Source organism: Nicotiana tabacum, chromosome 23 (assembly GCF_000715075.1).
Source record: "Nicotiana tabacum cultivar K326 chromosome 23, ASM71507v2, whole genome shotgun sequence".
NCBI lineage: Eukaryota > Viridiplantae > Streptophyta > Magnoliopsida > Solanales > Solanaceae > Nicotiana > Nicotiana tabacum.
The window spans coordinates 115,302,770-115,322,523 of NC_134102.1; the positions used below are offsets into that span (position 1 = coordinate 115,302,770).

Sequence of the window (19,754 nt, forward strand, 5' to 3'; positions counted from 1 at the left end):
TAACCGCTACGAATCAAAGATAAGGATAGAAGATGATAAGCACAGTTCCCGGCATTAACCAAAGGTCGGGATCGAGAAAAAAATAAGGATAAATCAAAATAAGACTTTGATGTTGATCGGCGATCTTCTATGGGTCGTTTCTTGCCATACGAGAGGGCTGAAGGATGCAACATAAAGGGATTTCGGTCGGTGGATAGGTTCTCCCCCGATATAAGGGTTGACCGTAGCCGAAACAACAGGTCGTTGCAAGACAAAGAGGTATCGAGCTCCCAGGATTCCACTTATCCAAGGCTATCCGAATATAATTTCAATGTCAATTTAGTGGAACTGGTATCAGTGATGAGGAACATCAAGAAGCACATTTCCCGAGACCGATGAGATCTGATCCCAGCTAGAGGGATCCTAATTTATGGTGCCAATATCATAGGACTAATGGCCACCGACCTGGGGAATACCGGCATCTGCGCGATGTGGTGGTAACACTATTAAAGAACAACCATCTCATGGAATTCTTAAGCGACCGAGCTAACAACAATTACGTTCGTAGTCGAGACAAAGCAGAGCCCTTGAAGATAAGAGAAGACTCTCCTCGACTAACTATCAACATGATTTTTTGGGGGAACGAGATCAACAGTGTAACCTTCTCGGTAACACAACAGACAAAGGTGTCGGTGGCTCATAGCAAGAGACTCCGGGAAGTCATCGAAGACGACATCACCTTCACAGAAGAAGACACTGATGGACTCCTTCTGTCGCACAACGATGCCTTGGTAATTTCTCTTAACGTTCGAGATTTTCAAATTAAACGTGTTTTGGTGGACCCGGGAATTTCAGCCAACATCATTCAATGGAGAGTTCTAGAACAAGCCAAGCTAACTGGAAGCATCATTCTGACAACAAAACTCCTCGCCGGATTCAACTTAGCAAGCGTAACGACCCGGGGGGAGATTTTGCTGCCCACGAATGCCTAAGGGGTCATGAAGACTACCTTATTTAAAGTGGTAGACCATGGCTACATGAGATGAAAGTTGTGCCATCAACAAACCACCAAATACTGAAATTCCCGACCCCATAGGGTATCAAAAAAAAGAAGGGATCAACCGGTGGCAAGGTAAATGAACACGGTATTGGTTTCCAGCAGTAAATGGAAGAAGCTCGTTGCATAGCAATTACAGAAAATTGACGCTTGCTCCCGAGACAAGTAAAGATTACAAAGGGGAGGAGTAGTCGGAACCCCACCAGGTACCAAGATATTTTCAGGTACCGAAAGATACATACGCGACCAAATCCATAGTGGAAGAACTCGAACAAATGGCCCTGTTCGAAAAATTCCTGGAGAGAAAATTCCACTTGGGGACAGGCCTCAATCCCGAGCTCAGGTCAGGATTTATTGATTTTCTTAAAATTAACGTTGATTGTTTCACATGATCACACACGGATATGACATGTATCTCGGTAGAGGTGGTCGTGCACAAGCTAAGCCTAGACCCAAGTATCCCACCTGTAAGGCAGAAAAAGCGCCTGATAGCCGAGGTCAGAAACAGGTTTGTCAAAGAAGTGGTAACTCGATTACTTGACATCGGTTCAATCCAGGAGGTAAAGTATCCCGCCTGGCTAGCTAATGTAGTTGTTGTTCGAAAAAAGAATAATAAATTCTGAATGTGCATAGATTATAAGGACTTGAATAAGGCGTGCCCAAAAGACTCGTTCCCACTGCCAAACATCGATCAAATGATCGATGCCATGGTCTGGCACGAGTTAATGAGTTTTCTTGATGCCTATTCTGAGTACAATCAAATTAAGATGAACCCAGAGGATTAGGAAAAAATATCGTTCATCACGAACTTCGGCACGTATTGTTATAATGTGATGCCTTTCGGGCTGAAAAACACTTGAGCCATTTATCAGAGGCTCGTGAACAAGATGTTCAAAAAGCAACTAGGTAAAATAAGGGAAATGTACATAGATGATATGCTGGTCAAGTCTTTAAATGCAGGTGACCATTTAAAACATTTCCAGGAAACATTCGACATCCTAAGGAAACACAATATTAAACACCGAAAAATGTGCGTTCGGAGTTAGCTCTGGCAAATTCTTGGGTTTCTTAGTGTCACAAAGGGGGATCGAAGTCAATCCCAATAAGTTCAAAGCCATTGAGGACATTTCTGACTAACTGACAAGCGTAAAAGAAGTCCAAAAGCTATCCAGAAGATTGGCTGCTCTAAGCAATTTTATTTCTCGATCTTCGAAAAAATGTCATCACTTCTTCTCACTTCTAAAGAAGAATAACAACTTCAAATGGACTCCAGAATGCCAAAAGGCTCTAAAATACCTGAAATGGTATCTATCGAGCCCTCTAATACTATCAAAATTGGAGGAAGACGAACAATTACTAATATACTTAGCAATCTCGGAGGTAGTGGTAAGTGTTGTTCTAGTCCAGGAGGATGAAGGTACGTAATCTCCTATCTATTATGTTAGCAAAATCTTGACATGGGCAGAAACTCATTTTGCGCACCTCAAAAAGTTGGCCTTATATCTTGTAGTTGCCTCTCAAAAGCTTAGGCCTTATTTTCAATGCCACCTTGTAGACGTGGTGACAACCTTTCCCCTACGGAATGTCTTTCACAAATATGAGTTGTCAAGTAGGCTGGCCAAATGGGCAGTTGAAATCGGTGAATTTGATATTAAATATAAGCCTAGGACTGCGATCAAATCACAAGTTTTGGCCGGCTTCATGGTTGATTTTAGTCCCGGACTACTGCCTTTGGCCACAAAAGAAGCGGTGATGTTGTCTGAAACGACATCAGAAGTTTGGACCTTTTTCACGGACGGAGCTTCCAACGTGAAAGGGTTAGAGCTCGGGGTGGTCTTAATCTTGCCCTCAGGAGAGATCATGAGGCAGGTCATAAAATTGTTCCCTTGACTAATAATAAAGCCGAGTACGAGGCTTTGATTGTAGGACTTAGATTGTCCTAGGGGCTGGACTCCGAAGTCATAGAAATTAAATGTGATTCCCAACTAGTAGTAAATCAAGTGTATGGAATCTTTGACACCAAGGTGTAACGCATGCAATAATACGTGATTAAAGTTCAAACCTTGCTCGTACGGTTCAGGGAATGGTCAATCACCCACATACCGAGAGAAGAAAACACAGAAGCAGATGCATTGGCCAATTTGGGATCATCCACGGAAATGAGGGATCATATTCCAGTATTGTCGTACAGCTCATGCACTCGGTACTGGACATGGACGATTATTATGAAGTAAATATAATCAACTTAGTCTAGGACTGGAGGCAGCCAGGGCACTCCACACCAAAGCAGCTCGTTATAACTTCTGGGGAGAACAGTTATACAAAGGGTCATTCCAAGGCCCATTGACCCGATATTTAGGAGCCTCCGGGGCTAATTACGTCATGAGAAAGGTTCATGAAGGAATTTGCAGGAATCATTCAGGTGCAGATTCGTTGGTCCTAAAATTAGTTAGGGACAAATATTACTGGCCTTGGATGGAACAAAACGCGAAGGCATTCGTTCAAAAATGCGACAAGTGTCACCGTTAGTACACCAATCGGCAGAACTGATACCTTCGGTACTATCCCTATGCCCATTCATTAAATGGGGGATTTATGTATTTGGATCGTTGCCGCCGACTCCCGAGAAGGTAAGATTTCTTTTAAATCTAACCGATTACTTCACTAAATGGGTTGAAGCAGGTCTTTACCAGAAGATCGATGAGCACGAAGTGGTCAATTTCCTGTGGGAAAACATAATTTAGCAGTTCAAAATACCGAAAGAGATTTCCTGCGATAACGGGCCATAGTTCATAGGCTCCAAGGTCACGGAATTTCTTAAAGACCTGAAAATTAAAAGAATCACATCTTCACCACACCATCTGAGTGCAAATGGACAGGCGAAATCAACCAATAAGGTGATTATTCAAAACCTCACAAATAGGTTGGAAGCAGCCAAAGGCAAGTGGCCCGAAGAGTTACCGGGAGTGTTGTGGGCGTACCGGACGATGGGAAAGTCGAGCACGGGAGAGACACCTTTCTTTCAGGTATACGGTGCAGAAGCTCTGATCCTGGTGAAAGTAGGAGAACCGACCGTGCGGTACTTCTGGGCGGATGAAGAAACAAATAACGAAGCATTGCTGGTCAAATTGGAGCTGCTTGATGAATGCAGGGACTTGACACACATAATGATGGTGTCCCAGAAACAAAGAATGGAAAGGTACTATAACCAGAGGGCGAATCTCCGTTATTTCAAAGTGGGAAACTTGGTTTTGAGAAAAATGACTCAAAACACCCGGGAGCTCAACGTAGGAAAGGCGGGTCCGACTTGGGAAGGCCCCAATCAGGTTTTAGCTGTCACCGAGAAAGGATCATATGAACTAGAAAACCAAGACGGAGTCAAATTGCCAAGCAATTGGGATGTGACTCACCTCAAACGGTATTATTGCTAATGAGCATCACTTGTACTGAAAGTATGTGCTGCACTTTTTTTCCTTTCGTCCAGTTTTGTCCCAATTGGTTTTTTCTGGCAAGGTTTTTAACGAGGCAGCAACGGAAATCATACTACAAAGAAAACGTCATCAGTAGAGATAAGACCTTTAAATAACAAGACATGGAAACAACAAACCACCGCGGGATGGTTAGATAATCTTTGGCTCGATGGCAAATTCCTAACGGGAAGCAAAACTTGCCATTGGACCAACGTCTATTCAAACTTTCATGAGTGCTCTTTCCTACAAGCCATTAAGGGGTGGTTAGATAATCATTTCCTCGATAGCAAAGTTCATAATTGCCAAGCAATTGGGATGTGACTCACCTCAAACGGTATTATTGCTAATGAGCATCACTTGTACTGAAAGTATGTGCTGCACTTTTTTTCCTTTCGTCCAGTTTTGTCCCAATTGGTTTTTTCTGGCAAGGTTTTTAACGAGGCAGCAACGGAAATCATACTACAAAGAAAACGTCATCAGTAGAGATAAGACCTTTAAATAACAAGACATGGAAACAACAAACCACCGCGGGATGGTTAGATAATCTTTGGCTCGATGGCAAATTCCTAACGGGAAGCAAAACTTGCCATTGGACCAACGTCTATTCAAACTTTCATGAGTGCTCTTTCCTACAAGCCATTAAGGGGTGGTTAGATAATCATTTCCTCGATAGCAAAGTTCGTAATGGGAAACGAAGCTTGCTATCGAACCAAAGATTACCCAACCATTCACTGGTGGAATCCTAAAATGAGCAAGACTTTCGGTGTTCCAATTCACATTCGTCGTATTCAAACACCGGGGGGAATAGTATGAGAATATGGCAACATGATTTCCACGAAAACCAAGACTATGAAATCTGAGAACAAATATGCCTTATCGGGACCGGGGACTACATAGCTAGCCCCGTAGAAACAAATTGTACTGAATAGCCACCTGCATTGGCAATTTCTTTTCGTTCAGCACTCGACTGCTTTTGTTAATTTCTTTTCTTTCAGCACTCGACTGCTTATGTACTTTTGAAGATATAAGGAACAAAATGAAGTCCTTTTATTTTCATCTTGTTTCGTGTCCAAACGATGAGTTAATTTTATCATTTGAAAGTTAACTAAGTACTTCAAATACTAGTGCCAGAATAAACAGGAGACACCCTCCTCAAAAGCACTATAAATATAAGAGGTCCCTCTCTTATGAAACCCTCACAATAAAGGACTGGTTCTAGAAGAGTTTACGCTCGGAACCCAAATGTTATCGGGGGAAAATACACCCGAAGCCTTGCCTAATTTGACGCAAAAATAATAAATTTTGCGCAATGCTTAAACAAAAAGCAGTTTTATTTATTAAACGTGACAAATACCACAAGTACAAAAATACAAAAGAAAAACAACAAAGGAAAGGAAAGCAAAAAAGCTAAACTACGTCGCCACCAAAACTCGGCGGAAGAGAAGCATATGCGCCCCCGGAAAAAGTAAGCAGATCTGTCGCCGACTTAGGATCTTGGCCTTCATTGTTATTCTCTTCAAGTTTCTCCTCGATTCCTGAAAACTCAGAATCGGAACTAAAAGAGTCAACTGTATCAAGTTGAGCCGAGAGGCATTCTCGAACAGTTAATTCCAGCGCTCGGGCCTTGGCGATCTCATCGTCAATATCAATCACGTCCGATTTGGCCTCTTCCAAGGTTCTCCTCCTCATATGATACATAGAATGTGTTTTTTCGATGATGAGGGAATCTGTTCGGCGCTGAAGTTGTGATTTAAGTCGATCAACCTCGGTCAAAATTTATCCCGCTTGGATCGCATGACACTTAAGCTAAGATCGAGATCACGGATAATAGTTATATGAACCTTATTGTGTTCCATGATCCTCTTATACCTATCCTCCGTCTGGGCACACTTTTCCTCAGCAGTAGCAGCCTCCTCAGCTTTGGAATTCAAGGCTGCCTCCAAGTTATTCACTCGTTTAATGGAGGCAGACTCGCGTTCGGCAACAGCGAGCACGACATCTTGAACTTCCGACCACTTAGCCTTAACTTCTTGGAATTGAACATTTAATTGAGAAGCTTCTTGACTAAGGACCACTACCTCATGCTCGCTAAGTTGTAGTCAGGCCTCAAGGTCACTCGCCTAAGCGGCATTCGCTTCTAGCACCGGGAGGCGTGCAACAAGTTGATTCTTATCGGCCAACAGTTGATCCAGCTCAGACTTGAGTCCTTCTTTGTCAAGGATCAATTTTTGAAAATCCTCGGAAGCAAGGAAGTTGGCCTGTAAAGCAAATATCAAAGTTAGAAATCCTGTCATAACAAGTCAAGAAGAAGCATGCAACAAAAAAGACAAGTACAATACCGTTGATGCATTGTGCATGCGTTATTTATCATACACTCCCCTGAAAGAGAGTGTATTTTCTTCTAATCTTTCTCTGAAGCCAGCGTGCTTCAGATAATTGGTGAGTTCCACCATCCTGGATAGTAGATGGCTCTCCATCAACATTGAGAGAGAGACACTCCTCCTCCCTTAGGGATCTGCAAAATGGGGCGAGTAGTTATGCCCCAAATTCCCATGGTCTATGGACTGGGGAGGAGGGACATCCTTCTCTCGGGTGTTTGCGACCGGTGGGGGAGATGTAGTAGTTGCTGGTGATGATGGTATGGCCAGCGTGGAAGGAGATAAAGCTAATGGTGTTGTAGATTGAGGAGCAGACACGGCAAAGGCAGTGTTGTTTATTGGTTGCTCACCAACCGAAGGCAGAAGAGACCAGTGTCCGACCTCATAGGACTGGAAGCAGCAACTGGGACCGGAAAAGGAGAATCAACATTCTCCACTAAGTTAAATTCTCCCCAAATCTCTCGGGTATGTCGTCCTCAATTGTGGTTCTAAGTTCTTAGTTGAGTTGATGAAGATCGTTGTCTCCTTTGCAGGGAAGCCCCTTAATCACTGGTTTCTCCGTCATCGTCAATTACCACATTGGATACGACTGGCTTAGGCATGACTTTCTTTGCTTTCTTATTTTTACCCTCAACCGAGGAAAGGCGTCGCCTTTTCGTTTGCTTGTTCTCTGGCTGGGGACTCCAAGAAGAAGCGTCTGCACCGGAAGCAAGCCTGAAGGCACCCGTCTGGGTGAGAGCTTCTTGCAACAACATTGCAGCCTCTGCGGGATCGAACAAAACATCCTCCTCAGTGTTGGAGACAAAACCCTGAGGGAGACCTGAATCAAACAAAAAGGTAGGATTAGCCAGTTTTCTTATGAACAAAGATGAAATGAAGGCAAAGCCAGTTTACCACAGTTCTTGGCCCTCTATCCATATTTGGGGGCCAATTCCTTCCATCGGCGGGTTTCAGGCGTAGTGATGTCTAGAATCTTATGAACCCACCGGTCCAGGCCTTCAACCCCTGGATGTGTCCACCGAGTTGCTTAAATAATGAATTAAGAAGGGTTAACAATGACATGAAACAACCTATATTTTTGGAGAAAAGGATAAATTATGAACTTACGTGAACGAGTCCAGGATTCAGGGAACGATGGAGTTGTAATCGGGATGATATTCCTGGTGACAATGACAACAAATCTCTCCCTCCACCCACGGTCATTGTTGTCATCCATGCTGGTGAGCAAAGCATGATGGCCACGCTTGCTGAAATTTATTACTCCCCCATGAAAGATCTTGGGGGAGTAGAGGTTCATCATACGAGCCAAGGTGATGGGCTCATTCATTTCATGGCACAGTCGCCGCAGACATGCCACTGTTCGCCACACCAAAGGGCCCACCTATGCCAAACAAACCTGGTACCGGTGGCACAACTCTAATATCACGGGGTCAAGTCTCCCGCTCAAAGATAACAGACCCAAAGTGAAGCGATACGTGTAAACATACGTAAAACCCTTCTTAGTGAAGGTCACTCGCTCCACCAGATCGGGAGCAATGATATTTAAGGCATGGCAATCACATTCCTCCTTCACAGCAAGAATACTGGAAGGGCGAATAGAGGAAGGATATTTGCCAACAGCTCAAGTGCGAGGATTTGAAGTAGGAAACTTCTCTTCGAAGTCCTTGGTTGTGTTGAGATGTTTGGGGATGGTGGTGCTCACCGTAGAGGATCAACACCAACACCGACCTCTTTGTATTTGATCGGCCCCACCGAAGAAAAGACCGGAGTTCTTGAAAGAATTAGGGTAAGAAGCCATAATCAGCAGAAGATGATAGGAGTTGTTTTGTAAGAAGATCAAAGAGAGATGAAAACAGAAAGGAGTTGAATGCAAAGAAGTTGAAAGAGTTTATGAAACTGATAGAAGTGGAGGAAGAAGAATGAGGCGTATAAGTACATGAATAGACGGCTTAAATCGTGGCCATGATTACCTCGAGAATCGGCGAAAATATTGCTAAATCGTGGGGTAACAAGTGTCCGGGGTATTAAATGCGAAGAGACGTGCGTCTTATCAAGCGTCAGAAACTTTTCAGAAAGGTTCAGAAAATTTTCCGCCAAGAAAGAAATCTTCACCAACTTCCCGGTGACACAAAGATGTGCTACGGGAAAGCAAGGGGACTATCTGTATATGGTAAAATCGGTCCATATTAAATGCTCGAATAACAGAGTGACACGTAGAATCGGGGGAGAGGGGGGCAGACGGAAGATGAAGAGATTGAAAACCAAGATCGAGGACAACAGTTTCGGTTGGCACCAGGTAAATCCCGAATGGAAGATTATCGACAGGAGCAAACGAATACTCGTCACCAGATGACATTCAATGAAAAATATTCCTCAGTATTAAATATGCAAACATTACAGAGAATTTTGGCATTCATGACCTGCCGTTACATATTCATCAATGGCCCCCATTATTGTCATTTAAGAGTGGCTTGATCCTAAGACCTTGTTCCCTAGGTATAACTATAAATAGTGGCTTCAACAACCATTGTAACACATGAAATCTCTGACAAACTTATGCTACACACTATTCTAATCTAAATAATACTTTATTTTCTGTCTAACGTTATTCTTATTGCTGCCTTCTTGCTCCCGGAACCAAACTATCTGCTATTTTATCTCGATTTCAACGCTAAGTCTTGCATTCGCTTGTCCACACTATAAATTCAACTGTACTGTTTACGGGTAAATAAATATATATTTTTCGGCTACTATTTTCAAAGCGGCTATACAGTGTCATTTTACCTTCAAAATTGTGTGGACCTGTCAAAGGTGGGTTGGATAAGTAGAAGCCCAAAGTAACATGGACTTGAAGTGCGTTGAGCCCAGCCCAATGTATAACATCGTAAGAATGACAATATAATTACTTACATGCCACTAGGGTTTTAATAAGTCCCCCTCACCTTTAGCTACTCATTTTAGTCGGTTTCATCGTCTCCACTGTTCGGCCCGCTCGGTTGCCTCCTTCCTTCAAACCCTAGTAAGCGCTCTCCATTTGTATCTGTCTCTATCTGACATAGAATAGGGTCTTTTTTGTTTGCAGATCTGAAGTTATTTTAGCGTTTTAAGGAAACTAAGGACTTTGTGTTACTTGAATGCAGGAACTGAGGTAAGTTTTGAAAAGGGTAAGAGAAAATGTCGGACAAAACCAAAGGAAGAAAAGAAGAGGTGGTGACGAGGGAGTACACTATCAACCTCCACAAGCGCTTACATAGCTGGTATACTTTCTCTTTTATATATTCTTCCATTTTTTCCCACCTTAGATTCTGGTCCCCCTTTTTGGTAGTTATTAGTCTGGGCTTGTGTTTTCTGATACTATTACTAGTTACATTTGTATTTGAATGGATGGCGTTTGAGTTCTAGATGATGTTCAGCAGTGACTGATTCTGTTTAGTTCATGTAAGAATTATTGCTGTTTGTGCAAATGTTGTTCATTTTTTGATTTTATCTACCATTAATTTAATTTTATTGACATATGCTGTCTGCTACTGCTAACTAATAAAACCATTTTTTAAATAATTTTCCCTCAGTATTTAATGCCATTGTGGTTGGTCATCTTTCGATGTGCTGCTCACTGTAATTTCTTAACCAGCGTGTTAAGCTGTGATTTATAGTCCCAGTTCACGTTGTCTCTGCCATGGACTGGGATAAAGATGGGTTTCAGCTAGCCTTTTCTGTAGGTTATTTACATCGTGTTTGGTGTTCGATTAGGAATCTGAGAGCAATTCCTTTTGTGAGCCACAAAGCGAATGCAGAACATTACTGTTTACGTTATACTTTCGACATTGGAAATAGGAACTTGAGGTTGCTCCACTTATTTGCTGCTTTGCAGCAACCCCCTTCTCAAGAATCTGACTTTTGTGGTTTGAGCTCTTTTCTAAGGTTTTGCAAGTTATAGTGCTGTTTTCTAAGCAATATTTTGTGATTTGACTTTTTTAAGATTGTTCCTCAGTCCTCTCTTGTTTAAGTTCTTTCTTAGGCTATCAAAGTTGTTATAAGGCCTTCCTTCATTATTGGTGTAGTAAGCCATTTTTTCTGTTATTGACCTTTTCTTGTACTTGTCAAGAAAAGAATTAACCATTTAGTAATTTGATCCTGTGAGTCTTTATGATAGGATTGTTGTCTAACATTAAACTTTTGTATTGGCTAACAGTACATTCAAGAAGAAGGCCCCAACAGCCATCAAGGAGATCCGGAAGTTTGCACAGAAAGCTATGGGCACCAAGGATGTAAGAGTGGATGTGAAGCTGAACAAGCAAATATGGAGCAGGGGTATCCGAAGTGTTCCAAGGCGTGTCAGAGTTCGTATTGCTCGCAAGAGGAATGATGATGAGGATGCAAAGGAAGAGCTATACTCTTTGGTTACTGTTGCAGAGATCCCGGCAGAGGGATTGAAGGGTCTTGGTACCAAAATCATTGAAGATGAGGACTAAACTGTCGTTGTTAGTGAAGAATGCTAATATTAAATGCTGTTTTCATTCTTTTCCTAGTGTTATGAGACTTTCAATTTTGTCAGGGTACTTAATGTTTATGTTTTATCAAGCATCAGAGGTGTTACCATGAGTTTTTATGTGTTTGCTTCTGTTTTCTGTTTCCCATTGTTATAAATTGGTTTGTAGCTACAGTTATAAATGCATAGTTTGTGGGAAGAACAGTAAGCAATTGAACATTGGAATTGAGTGGTCCAAATGGAGGGAAATTGATATTGCGATGAATAGTGAGGATTATAGCTGATCCCAGTTAACTTAATATTGATTCACTAGTGGCGTTTGTAGTCCAACTTGGACATCTGTATTGTGGCTTCAGTATTGGGTCAATGGGTTGTGTATTTGGGTTTAGCAACATGTGTTTTGAGGTTTATGCTAAAATCTGTTCAAGTGATGTTCTACTTGACAGTTATATCATAGATGAAGATTTAGTGTCAATGCCAATTTGAATGTGGACAATGAAAACCGAATTACTACATTGGGTGGTCTTGTTGTATGTCATGTTTTATCGAATGTGTTGCTTTACTTTTCATGTCTTCCTGGTGTCTTGACTCTTTATCTATGTATCATCTTACGAAGTTAGAGCTTCGAAAAGGATGAGTTAGTAGAACACTTGTGCCAGGCAAAAGTAGGGCATTATTCATGAAAGAATATCTTGCATGAAAGAGTTAGTAGCTAATAATTCCTAAACTAGCTGCTGAGAATATCTTGCATGAAAGAAACATTATTCTGGACATTAGCTCTTATAAATGAAGGGGCAAATTAGAAAATTTAAAGCAAAATACTGTTAAGAGGTCGTGGATTTCTGGACAAGTGTATGTCAGAATAAGTTACAAGGTTTTTGAAGAAATAAGGCTATGTTTAACTGATCCCTTAGCTAATAATTCCTCAACTTGTTCTATAGGGTTCATCCTATAGTGTGGTAACTTGGGAAGTTGAGTTGCAGGGATAAAGTCAATGGCATGTCAAATGTCCCTCGGAAGAGGTAGCTAATTAGGAAGTTTCTCAGGCACAACTTCAAATTCAGGGAGAATTGAGTGCACCTCTTGTGAGAAGAATGAACGAGATGCTTGAGAACAGAGAAGAGGGTCTTTAGCTACAAGGGCTGGAAAAAATCCGCTTTCTAGTTGTCATTTCCGCGACAGATGTGACAAGAATTCAAGCTCTTTGGAACAATACTCTGAGACGATGACCCACTGTTGGACCTAGAAATTAGATCATGGGGTTTAGCAGGCGTTGGAAGTGATTGTCTTGCTCTTGAACTTAAAAGGAGCAAGTGTTTTCTCTAGCATGGTTAATGGCATCTTTTATCAAATAGCAAGCCAAAGAATATTTGAGCAACATTCATCGGTAACATGTCACAGTACACATCTTGTTAATTTCCTGTATGAATAGGAAATGTATCATAAGGCATCTTTGGGTAACGGGTTAGGTATTTTCTTCACCCAAACAACCTTAAAAGGTATAGGGTGAGGCTCCACTTTCAAGTTGAGGCGTGGTATAGCACGTTTTCCTCGGCCTCGTCCAAAGGAGCCACAATTTCCAGTAGAAGCAGATGTAGTGGATTGATCTTTAGCGGATACAAATAGGCAATTTGTGGGCTATGATCGTCAGTTGGATTTGCATTAATGTGAACTGTGAGTCAATTGATGTAAACTGTAAATCGGCCAAAGGTGCTGAGATTAAAATATTTTCCTAATTGCTTCATTTGGCACATAACCGTTACATGCTTTAAACTACAAGATAAAATCCATCAGTAAAAAAAATAGAGGGAGAGTGCAGAAAGCTGCCTCATATCCAAATGGCTCACAAGTTAAGCAAACAAGTTTCTAACAATATCGGAAACTAGACAAATTTAACCTAATCAAATACAGCCGATTTCATCTACAGCCACATCTTTGTAAATTCCAAAACTGCTGGCTGCATCATCGGCTTTGGAGTAAGCATCTGTTAGGATGTGAAATAGCAGCTGCCTTTGACTTCATTGCCGATGAACAGAAACCTTCTCTGCAATCAACTTGATCTGATTCAATCGTTCATCCACAAGTTTCTGCAGCTGCTCCTCCACATTACTTTGATTGTCAGCCTTCTCTATGCTGCTAGATTCACCATTTTGCGATTTGAACATCACAAATGACATCTCCTGATCATATTCAGTTGGTACATCAATCACCTGTTTCCCGTTGCCTTCTGAATCTTTCCCAACAACTTCAGCCTTTACTCTGTGCAAAACAATTGTCCTGTACGTCTCCCTATATTTGTCAATTGGGTTCAAGCTAAGATAAATAAGAATCTCCCAACATTGCTCAAACTGCTTCTTGTTGATTTTCAAAGTTTTCCTCACATCTTCAACAGCATTCACTGGAGGACCATACTTGCAAGTGTAGCTTTTTTTAGAAGGATTTTCCTGCTTTAAACGTGATACAACTGAGTTTAGCGCTTGCTGGATTGGGTCATATACAAGCAAACGCTCCACATCAATACACGATCGAACATGTTGAAGAGAATCCTCTGGCTCTTCAACAGTCAGGTCATATACGTTTTCTGATATTGCAACCCTGTTCAGCACCTCAAGAAGAAAACGACCATAACCTTTACGCTGGTAAGGAGGCAAAACTAGTATCTGCCAAAATCCAAATCAGTTACAAGTTAGAAAGAGCTATATCAATAAAATATATATGTTATGATCATGCCTAACTGTCAATTATTTACCTGCCCAAGTCGCAAGCGTTTACTTTCAGGATAACGGTGGAAACGGTAGACAGCTGCAAAACCAAGCAACCTTGAAAGGCTTTCTTCCTGGGTATCTTTCCTTTCCTGGATTAGGAGATAAATCTCCCATCTAGGATCAAGGATGTCAATAGGATTGCTACCTGGTTACAAACACCGCTATAAGAATTGAAGCCAGCCATAAATAATACTTTTTTCAAAAAAAAAAGCATACAACCCTTACCATCCACTAAAAGTAGTACAAGTGGCACCAATCTGCTATAAAGGTGTCCTACAGGCATGCCAACAATCCGGAATACCTGGACCAATTCCGAGAAGGATAATCAATCCTCAGCCTATTTGTCACAAAATACACAAACATAATATTTCAACTCAACATGCTAAGAATACACATGCAGAAGGAAGTGAACTTTCAAATTTTGAGAGAGCACATAACAGACACAGACAGAAGCTTCCAATCAGGCAGGAGTAGCTTTTTATAACATTTGATACCCAAATAGTAGAACGAAGTTCGCTAATATATATGGTTCATAAATCATTATTCCATGTCTAGAAGATATCCTTCACCATATTCCAAGCTAACACATTGGATTGGCAGATGTAGTTTAGCTGCTTTAGTACTAGTTTGTTCCAAACCCTTAACATCTTAAAAGAGAAACACATAAGAAAGATATTATGCAAAACATGCACTAGACTAGAGGCATAAAACAGATATGATTATTGTCATCTCTATCCTAACAAGTCAAGAAAACGGCCAAAGAAGACACCTCTGCATCAAAAGGCTCTGATACCGAAAGACAATTAGATTCAGTGCTACAGCCATTTGAAACTTTAAGCTGCAATGCTTCAGCATTTGAGACAACAGATCTGTGTGCAAGCATTAGAAAAAAATATTATTCATCATGGATGGTAAGAAGAATCGACATGAAAAAAAAGGTATAAGAAAGTTATGGACAAACCGGACATAATGGCTTTCAGTTGAAAATGTTTGCAGGAAGGCATCTTTTTCATCAACGAGACTCTCAGCAAAAATATTCTGCTAGAAAAATCACAGTTAAAACCTGTCTTGATAATAAACACTAAGAGAAAATCCACAGTCATTACCTGTAAAGCAGACTTTAGATCTGTGATACCTCTGCCTCCCTAGTAATCCAAAAAAAGATAAAAGAATAAAGAGAAGAAAATCATATATAAGCGAGTAAGAAATAAGTCACACAAATCCCGAGAGGTAACTCTTTCATAGAGAATTGCATTTTGGCTCTTATTCGACTGCAAAGAACCATTTGTAATGAGATATATCCAGAAAGTCTTCTGAAATAACTCTCAATGAGATTCAACCCTTAAAATTCATGTACACTTGAGTGATAGGAGCAAAAGCAATAGAAGAGCGAAGCACAGGGGTAGATTTACAGGAGAGACTATGGGGAACGTGAACCAATGGTCTCTCCGTAAAATTAGATATTTATGGTGCACGTGGTTGAAGGTTTAATTATTTACCAAGAGGGATAGCGATCAATTCCCACTTAATACATTTTCTCATCCTTTATTTAGTAGTACACCCATGTACTAGAAATCCTAAATCCGCCTCTGGCGAAGCATAGGGACATTGACAAAAATGCAACAATTTTGTTTAGCATCACTAGAATCTAGTTCACTCGTTTATACATAAGAAATTTGAATGGCAGGAGCAAAAGCAACAAGCAAACTAGGAGCAAAAAAGGATACTCACATCTGATGAGCTTTCAAAGGAAATATCAGCATAAGCATGAAAGGATATCAAGCTAACCCAAATAGTGATCTGCAAAATGGAAGACATGAAAAGATCAACTAAAAGAACAATCAATACAAGTAAGAGCATTATCAAAGTTATGTAACAATTATACATTATATCATCCCCCCCCCCCAAATGGAAGTGGAGAGGGGCCAACTTTTTCTGACTGTTTGTGCTGGGCGACTCCAACTTTATGATATTCATTCAAGATCATTACTAAGGTCTCCATTATATATCTTTTGGTCCAAAAAATTGTATCCTTATTGGATCAGACCTGTTAAGAGACACTGAAACAGAAGATTCTGGTGAGAAGCCAACACCAAATGTGCAACCTGATATCTAGATAAGCAGCAACGGGAGATGACGGTGCAGTCTAGAACTTTAAGTTCCTGAGTTCATCTCCGTTCCAGAAGATGTAGCGTAGCTCATGTTAGCAAGATGATAGCAAATGTACTTTAGAAGGACTAAGCAGAACTTAGATACTCATCCCATCCACGACCTTAGCCACCTTGCAGCCCATCTCAAAACCTCAAAAACCCTCGCACACACCCTAAAACTCTTTCTTCTCTCCTCACAAATATAGAGTCCTTCCCTTCTTTTTTTCCAGCTAAGGACTGCAGTCCTCCCTTAAACCATGCAATCTCACCATTAACCTGATAGACCAACATCCCTAATCCATTATGAGACGTGTAAGAGAGAGAAGATAAAAGGGCAGGTCAGGAAATTTGTGGCGGGGAAGCAAACACCACATTCTAATAGCAGGCTCTAGTTACTATCAAGTCCAATATCAACACCAATCAGACACCTCTCTGATACATGTCCAACAGACCAACACAAATGCAGTCACATCATATCTCTTTTAGTCCAAAAACCTGGACACTCATGTCACTCTACATGACAACTTTCTGCATTATTTTCTTGGTCTGAAGATTCTTTTAAGTGTATCCAGAACAAAAATTAAATAATAAATGAACTCGGAATAAGTAAGCCACAAAGAGCACTTCTGAGAAAGAGGGTTACCTTCAGACCCTGATACCCAAAAATTTTGCCATCGTCTTCAAAAAAATTATTCAAGTCAACTGGCTCAAGACAGAAACTGTTTGGGGAGTCCACATCCTCTTTACTTGAAACTAAGAACAAGCAAAAAATACAACGTGTTATGGGACCAGTAAGGAAGAGAAACAGGTTCCCAAAGCCAAATAAAGAAAAATCATGCCAAACTAAATTATATTATCAAGCATCTCAACTTTAAACAATGTGTTAGGTCCAAGTTAAACCTAATGATGAATGAGAAAAACCAATCATCGGGATGTATATCATTTATTCTTTAGCAAGCCTCTAGAAAAAAGAAAATGAGACGTCCAATGAATTAAAGAAGAAACTCTATGTTCCAATTCGAAATCCATGCCTACAGTGTATATTTGTTTATGAATAGACCAAGGCAGAGCCAAAGCTTAAGCAAATGAGCAGCTAGATCAGGTACAACACCAATATCTAGATTGAACTTCATTAATCTCTAACTTGGGGAAAACTTACATACTCTAAATTCCAGCCAATATTAACCTAAATATTCTTACTCTACATAGAGGCCTGAAAGAGAAACTCTAAAGGATTTTCCTTTTTCACATTTAAAAAAAAAAGGAATAAAATAATTCATGGTGAAAATCAAACTATCAAGCCAGAATGTTAAGAGCTGGATATTTCACTTCACTGGAAGCTAAACGATAGGATAGTAACATTACCACTCCGAAAAAACTGAACAGAACAGTTGACTAATTTTTCCTTGGAGAAGAGTAAAGTTCAAACCTAAGTATATAGTAATGCACTCGTTGGCTTCAATTCCAGTATCTGCATAGAAAAAGAACATCAAGCAAAGACGACGTGAATGATGAGAGAAGCTAGAAAACGCAGCTGAAGACTGAAGAAGAGGAAATGAACCAAGGAAAAGTGATTCAGAGGTGAATGAATACTCACCAGTCTTAGCAAAACCGACGCGACGGCGCTTCTTCGGGTCGTCGATTGGATCGGAGGAGGAGGAAGAGTGATGCTTCGTCCCCATTTCGCTGGTTAGGGTTTTGCTCCGAGCGGGAAAATGCTCTGAGGCGGGAAAGATGGAATCGGCTGTGCATAATTCCATTATATAAGCTGTGCTGTGTGCCCGCCCTTATAGATCTCGGGTCATTTCCTCATTTCACTGACCAAATATCTGGGCCGGTTTATATGGGCCATGCTTCTAAGTCCTATTCAGGGCCAGGCCTTCTTCAAAGATCCAAAGAGAATTTTGTCATGAAGAATTAACCCAAATAGTCATCCACCCAACTGATTAAACTAAAAATAGCCGGTGGAGGTATAATATATGAATAATTTATATATTAATTTATGTATAATTATGTATAATCATTGTATAATCTATGTATATGGCTATAAAAAATAAATAATGAATATGACCGTCTATTTGTGTAAAGATCCCTTTGTCATATTCAAGAATGGAAAAATTAAATGGTGTAACTAACTTATACAATGTATTTACCATACATAAATGCACTTTGAAATAATTATAATTGATAGCTACTGTTTCTATTTTGTAGCAAAACTCCAACATTAAATATAGTATATACAGTGTATGGAGTTACATATAGTTATACATATATATATTTCAGTGCATTATATGCATTGATACAACCATTAGAGTGAATTTGAGTCACACACAATGATAATAACTGTATGTATCACTGTATTTCAGTATATTATATGTGTGATACAACTATTTAGAGCGAGTGATACAAGTTGGTAACAATTGAATAGTTGCTAAGAATGATAATTAGGCAAACTATAGTGACGCATAGTAATTAAGTTCTAAATTGTTGTGCTTTATGAAAATTTCTCAGCAAGAATCAAGCTGACCCATAAGAGTGACCATTAAGGATTTATGTTATAATGTTATGAGTTTTCTATGTTATATCATCAATGTAGACATGTTATAACAGGTTACCATTTGTATTAAGGTACCAATAAATGTTGCCTAAAAAAAAGTTAATTACCAATCAACAGCTTCAAGTACATAATTAAGAATATGATTAAAGCAATAACGAGTAAACTGCCGCATGCAAAGATCATGTTCAAAATCCAGGATCACCTTTTTAAGGCTAATCGTAATAACCTTCATACGTCCCAAGTCTATAAAGGGCATTATATTACAATAGTCAGGCTTAACTAGCAAACAGCGATAAAGATAATTTCATCTAATAATACGTAGTAGTAAGTATGTGTTGCACTACACTGAAACAGCACGTCGATCATAAGATAACACACACGACATGCTCGATTTTATTGGCCCCCTTGGGATTTTAAAGGCTTTATGGAGAATAGCTTGAAGACTATGAGAAAATGATTAACTCAAACAGATATACTCATTCACTTGTCTCATTAAGTAATAAAACAGGTTTATTCTGCTTCTTAAATCAAATCATAGTAGTTACAGAAAAACTGAAGAGTTCTTTCTCTCTAGCTGAACGGTGAATCATTAGTGTATCTAAGCATAAACTTTCCACCCTAACCTGAAAAAATAAATTAAGAAAAAGAAAATCACACTTCGCCTACTAGATAAGAGTGTGCATTTTAATCATGTGTTTAATGGGCAAATCAGAGTGTTTGTAGGAATTAACGTCGTAAATATCGTTGCTTTCTTTATTGAACCGTAAGTATGAGTGTTCATTTTCAAACTCTTTGACGAGAAAGCAGTCGTTCTTTTTCACAACCTTCCAAATCGATTGTCCAGCTGGCACTATCGCATTTACATTTGAGGTTTTACCTATCACCAATTAGTATGTTGTTGATAAATAT

At 40.1% G+C, this 19,754-nt stretch overlaps 3 protein-coding genes across 3 annotated transcripts; 2 read left to right on the forward strand and 1 right to left on the reverse strand.

The window, feature by feature from the left end:
- Positions 1–4,023: 4,023 nt before the first annotated feature.
- LOC142177341 (uncharacterized) lies at positions 4,024–4,467 on the forward strand. The gene has a single exon (XM_075245815.1). The coding sequence runs from the start codon at positions 4,024–4,026 to the stop codon at positions 4,465–4,467; it is 444 nt and encodes a 147-aa protein (XP_075101916.1).
- Positions 4,468–9,768: 5,301 nt separating this feature from the next.
- Positions 9,769–11,486, forward strand: LOC107792531 (large ribosomal subunit protein eL31). Its single transcript, XM_016614755.2, has 3 exons — positions 9,769–9,903; positions 10,025–10,141; positions 11,077–11,486. The coding sequence occupies exons 2-3, from the start codon at positions 10,059–10,061 to the stop codon at positions 11,354–11,356; spliced, it is 363 nt and encodes a 120-aa protein (XP_016470241.1). The 5' UTR covers positions 9,769–9,903; positions 10,025–10,058; the 3' UTR covers positions 11,357–11,486.
- Positions 11,487–13,087: 1,601 nt separating this feature from the next.
- LOC107792530 (histone acetyltransferase type B catalytic subunit) lies at positions 13,088–18,043 on the reverse strand. The gene is made up of 10 exons (XM_016614753.2): positions 17,886–18,043; positions 17,718–17,759; positions 16,932–17,041; positions 15,870–15,938; positions 15,245–15,283; positions 15,100–15,176; positions 14,908–15,007; positions 14,364–14,439; positions 14,123–14,283; positions 13,088–14,033 (listed from the first exon to the last, which is right to left on the reverse strand). The coding sequence occupies exons 1-10, from the start codon at positions 17,968–17,970 to the stop codon at positions 13,392–13,394; spliced, it is 1,401 nt and encodes a 466-aa protein (XP_016470239.1). The 5' UTR covers positions 17,971–18,043; the 3' UTR covers positions 13,088–13,391.
- Positions 18,044–19,754: the final 1,711 nt, after the last annotated feature.